The 5,559-nt window shown below is 30.8% G+C and overlaps 1 protein-coding gene across 1 annotated transcript in view; it reads right to left on the reverse strand.

Annotated features, from left to right (window-relative positions):
- Positions 1 to 753: 753 nt before the first annotated feature.
- LOC106464468 (golgin subfamily A member 7-like) overlaps positions 754 to 5,559 on the reverse strand; it is a 19,277-nt gene continuing 14,471 nt past the window's right edge. Inside the window, exons 4-5 of the mRNA XM_013924614.2 lie at positions 4,215 to 4,316; positions 754 to 3,923 (exon numbers count right to left, since the gene is read on the reverse strand). Coding sequence (XP_013780068.1) covers positions 3,882 to 3,923; positions 4,215 to 4,316 — 144 coding nt within the window. The 3' untranslated portion in view covers positions 754 to 3,881. The remainder of the gene's footprint in view (positions 3,924 to 4,214; positions 4,317 to 5,559) is intronic.

Consider the following 5,559-nt stretch of genomic DNA (forward strand, 5'->3'; position numbering starts at 1 on the left):
AAGACCATAATTTTACAGAAATAGACTAGATGGAAGGCAGCTAATCAACACTATTTGCAGCCAACATTTTAAAATTAAATAGTGGGATTTGGTCGTTAAACTTACAATTGAAGTTTGACCAAACAATGTGAAGCTCTACTTTTATTTTTGGCAGTAATAAGGTGCAAATCGGGGGTTCTCAGATTCATAGTCTGGCACATTAACCAAGGTCCATGCTCTACACAATATGTTAAAAAACTAAGTTTTCCTGTATCTAGTTTACTGCCAAATTGCTAAATACAAACAGTCTAACAATTAGAAAACCAAACCAAATTCAACAAGAAAGGGGTAAGTACTAAAATAACAATTCCCTGAATGTCACATTAGCCTGTTTGTATTTTTACCACCCACGGAAAAAACATTATCTCTTTGTTGAACTCAGTTGAATTAGTGAAACACTCAGGTTATGTCTGGCCCACACATTAGTAAGGATACTGTGTTTTAGAATATACAGAATAGTCGAAATAAAAACAAGGTCATCTGATTAAAACCTGTGGTTTATATACTTCATAAAGTTTATAGTTGATCAAACAAAATAAAAACCAGGTAATCTGACTAAAAACTGTGGTTTACATATTTGATAAAACAAAATAAAAACCAGGTAATCAGACTAAAAACTGTGGTTTACATATTTGATAAAACAAACTAAAAACCAGGTAATCTGACTAAAAACTGTGGTTTACATATTTGATAAAACAAAATAAAAACCAGATAATCAGACTAGAAACTTTAAAGTTTATTACAGATCTCCCAAGTCATACAAAATGAAACTCATCTTTACATCAAAAATATACAATTTGGTTTTGTTTTAAATGTAGTTTAGGAAAGTAGACAGTACTAGTATTTAATGATCTTTTAATCTCAGAGTGGTCTCAAATTGATGCCAATACAGGAGATTAAACACCATATAATTTCATTTTCTGAATTTTTTTAACAATACGTAACGTCGATTATTTCAATGAAACACAAACATGTTCTTTCAATCAAACTTTAATTAGGACTTTTAATTACAATTCTACATGTTCCCACAGTATTTCATCAGGAGTGATTGTTGAAACTGTACATGAGTAATTATGGGTTTGTTTACACACGAAAAACTGTTTCAATGTTTTACTGAACTTACAGTTTGTCACTATATACATTTCTCTGTCATTCATATGGAATTTTCCCATACTCGTGGAAAGAGATAGAAGAACAATAATTCATCACTATAAATCTAAAGTGCAATACAAACTCGGATGTTATATTTTTTATATCACTAAAAATAATGTGGGACAGAGAAATATAACCAGAAAGAAGATTTAAAACAAACCACATTGAACAAAATGGACTTTGAAGTAACTTCATGACAATAATTAAAAAATATTTTTTTATAAATAAGTTCATTTGAACTTCCTATTAAATAAAAGTTAATAAAACCTTCTCACATAAACAGGTATTCAAAGAAATAGCATACTTAAACAAAGAAGGAATGAGTAAAAGAATTATTCGTTATCCACTTCAATCACACTTCACACTGCAATCTGTCATTAAGTATGAAAAAAAACGTATGGTTGTAGGAAGAATATTCACACACTGTTTCTATAGAAAATCTTACACACAAGTTGATAGCTGTCACTTAATATATTTTAATATGTAACATTAGAGTATTACGGATAGCACAAGTTTAGGGAATCCTTTCTTCTGAAACCTGATACTAATTTCTTTAATTAACAAAATGATTAAATTCATATTCAATGCAAACAGCTTTAGAAAAACTAAAACAAATTAACTCCACGTAAATGAAAACAATGCAGGACTTGTATGACAAGTTTAGAATGCACATAATATAGAAACAGGGATAGAAATACAATCAATGGTTTTTTCCAGATAGATAGTCTCACAAAGTATATAATATAATACAAATCTTTCAGCTGTGTGACAAAGCCACAAAACCTCAAAAATGACTAGGTCTACCCTCTCATTGTATACCATTTACATACTCTACAGCAGTAAAGAAAAAAATTAAAATTATACTTTGCAGAAGTAGTTATCGAAAAGCACTAACAGTTAATATACATAGCTTTGTTTTCGTTATAAACCTGTGGTAATCAAATTTTTGTCCTTTCAATGTACACGATTAAATTCTTGCATACTGCTATATCCATATCAAGAATTCAAAAATGGTATCAGTAATAAACAATTTTTAATGCTAGTACATAACAGAAATAACTACAAACATTAAGTATTTGAAAAATCTGATGATATATCAAAATGATTTCAAGTTAAAGAAATTGTGTTTTGGGAATTCCAAACAATCCCTACTAATCTACCTATTTCAGTTCCTAAAATAATGTTCAACATACAGAAATACATGATGGAACCCAAAAAATATACATATTAAAAATCACTGAAATTACTTGCAATCTTCAGCAGTTTTGAACTAAACCCCAAAATACATTCTCTCCAATTTGTATAAAACACAAGTTAATAAAAGTTATATAATTCTATGAATCAATTCAACATTCATATAGATGAAACAGCACTACTTCAGACTTTTCTTATTAATCTTAAAACTTCAGTATTCATGTTACCCGATTTGTCCACTATCAGCAGCTAGCATGAGAAGTATAAGCTGCTGATCAGTAGAGATCTGCATAAAAAATAAATACTGTTCAATAATACAAATGCGGGAAAAAAGTGAACGAGTTTGTATCAGTTTTCTCAACTTTCAAAACTAAATGTAATTGTATACAGTTTTCATTTCTCATAATAAATACTGTACATTCATGTACAATGCCCAAAGATTTTTATTTTAAAATGCACTCTTTAGAGTCAAGCTGATAAACAAACCAAAAAAAAAAAACTTTTTCTGCCCAATATATTTTCCTAACTGAACCACAGACTTTTAGTATTTTTTACAGTACCTATTTTTTAAAAAAAGAAGATCCAGACAGAAAAATCATAAAAACTCTCAACATAAACTTCTCACTAATTAATTATCACATCTCTAGTTTTAATTAAAAGAAATTCATTCCTCTGATAATATTTAAAAAACGAAACAAATAGGTAATGTTATGTTATCACTCTACAAACAATGAAGCTTGCTTTTTCAAATTATGCTCATTATTTGCATGTTAATTTTTCTTTTAACTGCAGTGCAGTTTTTACTTTATATTTTAAATAGTTATTAAACACACTGAGGTTTCATTTATACAATTTATCTTTAAGTAATTCAGGGACTACTACTGCTTTAGAAAGAGATATATCATGCACTCTCTCTCTGAAAGCAAGTAAAACTGAAGTCTTCTTATATTTGTCATTCTGTTTATAAACTAAGCTACACAAATGTAGACGATGAACCCAATCTTAATTACGATATCATTTACAACACAAACAAGTTCTGAAGCTGACTATCAACCCAGTGTTGTATGTCAGCAATATTATTCACAGCACAAACAAGTTCTTAAGCTGACTGTCAACTCAGTGTTGGATGTCAACAATATTATTCACACAAGTTCTGAAGCTGACTGTGAACCCAGTGTTGGATGTCAACAATATTATTTACAACACATACAAGTTCTGAAGCTGACTGTGAACCCAGTGTTGGATGTCAACAATATTATTTACAACAGGTACACATTCTGAAGATGACTGTGAACCCAGTGTTGGATGTCAACAATATTATTCAAATAATGTACAAGTTCTGAAGTTCCTTATGAGCCAATTTTTGGATTTCAACAATATTATTCACAACACAGCTGCAAGTAAGGCTTCCTGGAGGAAAACAGCAATGTACCTACATAGATTTCCAGAGCCATAACATGGCACCTTTCAAAGTAATAACCTGACCACACTGTCCATCATGATCTTCCTGAAGGTTCATTTAATATCGATATCTCAACCTGAATTTCTGTTAAGGAATTACGACATTTTCTGTTAATATTTAACCACTACCACTGTTATTTGTGGTGCAATAAATTAATTATGACCATTATAGGTGAATGTTTAGTATGACAGGTAAACTGTTAAATATGAATATTGATATATATATATGCAAAAATTAATCATTTAAATTTATAAATGTAAGAATTAAAACATTTTACTTCATTACATAAGTGTTTTGAAAAATATCAATGACAGGTTTTTAAACATTTCAAATTTTAATCCTCTCTTTCCCACTACATGAAGGATACCACTCTAAGACCACGTTCAACAGGATCTGTTAGCAAGAGTCCTTGGGGAATCCAAACACATTCATTCTGCTCCTCAATAAAAACAGCTATCCTCTTCAAACACTAAAAAACAAATAAAATAATTTATAGCTCAATATTATTATTTGTTATCCAAAAATATGATTTTTAGTTTAAGTAAGGACAATTGACATGCAATGTTTTTCCAAGTCACTTAACTAAACATTTATGGTTAAGCAGATTTAACTGTATATAATATGTATATATATATATATCATGTAGAACCTCGACATTAAGAGCACCTTTCTGACTGCATCCAAATGCCCTCCACAGCAAGGAATGAATCACAAAAAGCTGGATTCCACATTGACCGTACTAAATTTCTGAATCTTAAGGCCCCACCCATTTTGTTTGTTGTATACAGGACACAAATGTTTATAAGTTGCACACTGCCATGCAAAGGAGCACCGGGCACATCTAATCCACCTCCTGTTGAATTCTTTCTTTATTATTGGTTACAAAGTACTTCTCTTTAGAGTTTGAACTGCTAAACATTTCACATTTATTTTCTGTGTATATTTTATAGTTAATAACTGAAGTAGAAATTCACAGAAAGTAAAGCAACAAGTTGCTGCTTGTGTCATTAAACTGTTTACATGACACCATAATATGATACTCTCGAGAGAAACAAAGAATGCACACGAAATAAACCAACTTGACCCTTTCTCCAAGAACACAATGTGGAATTTATCAGCTTATGTATCCTACAGTGTTTACAACAAGAATTCCCAAGAGTAATAACATTGCACTTTGAATCTGTGAAGGCATTTATTACAGTATATGGTTTGGGGCTGATCCAATAAACATCGCAAGTATTTAAATATTGGTCATCCTTCTAGTGGGAAGTTTGGAATTTAGAGGTATACTGTACAGGAATACAAAGATAACTGCCCACTTTATCGAGTGCCTGTATAGAGAACAAGATTAAAGACACTGTCCTTAATCCAGAATATCAAGGTGCCAATTACTGCAAGATATATTTTGGTTACAAATAGAAGAAAAAAGAAAGAGACTGAAAAGGTCTGCCCTTAATGGCACAGTGCCCGTTGTTTCGAGGTGCCAATTAACTGAGGTTCTATTGTATGTATGTACTGCAAACACATGGTTAGACAAACAAATAAAGAACTACCTTATGTAGTAGACTTAACTGTATACACATGGTTAGACCAACAAATGAAGAACTACCTTATGTAGCAGATTTAACTGTATACACATGGTTAGACCAACAAATGAAGAACTACCTTATGTAGCAGATTTAACTGTATACACATGGTTGGACCAACAAATG

The sequence above is a fragment of the Limulus polyphemus genome, unplaced genomic scaffold, assembly GCF_000517525.1.
Source record: "Limulus polyphemus unplaced genomic scaffold, Limulus_polyphemus-2.1.2 Scaffold1661, whole genome shotgun sequence".
In the NCBI taxonomy this organism is placed as follows: Eukaryota; Metazoa; Arthropoda; class Merostomata; order Xiphosura; family Limulidae; genus Limulus; species Limulus polyphemus.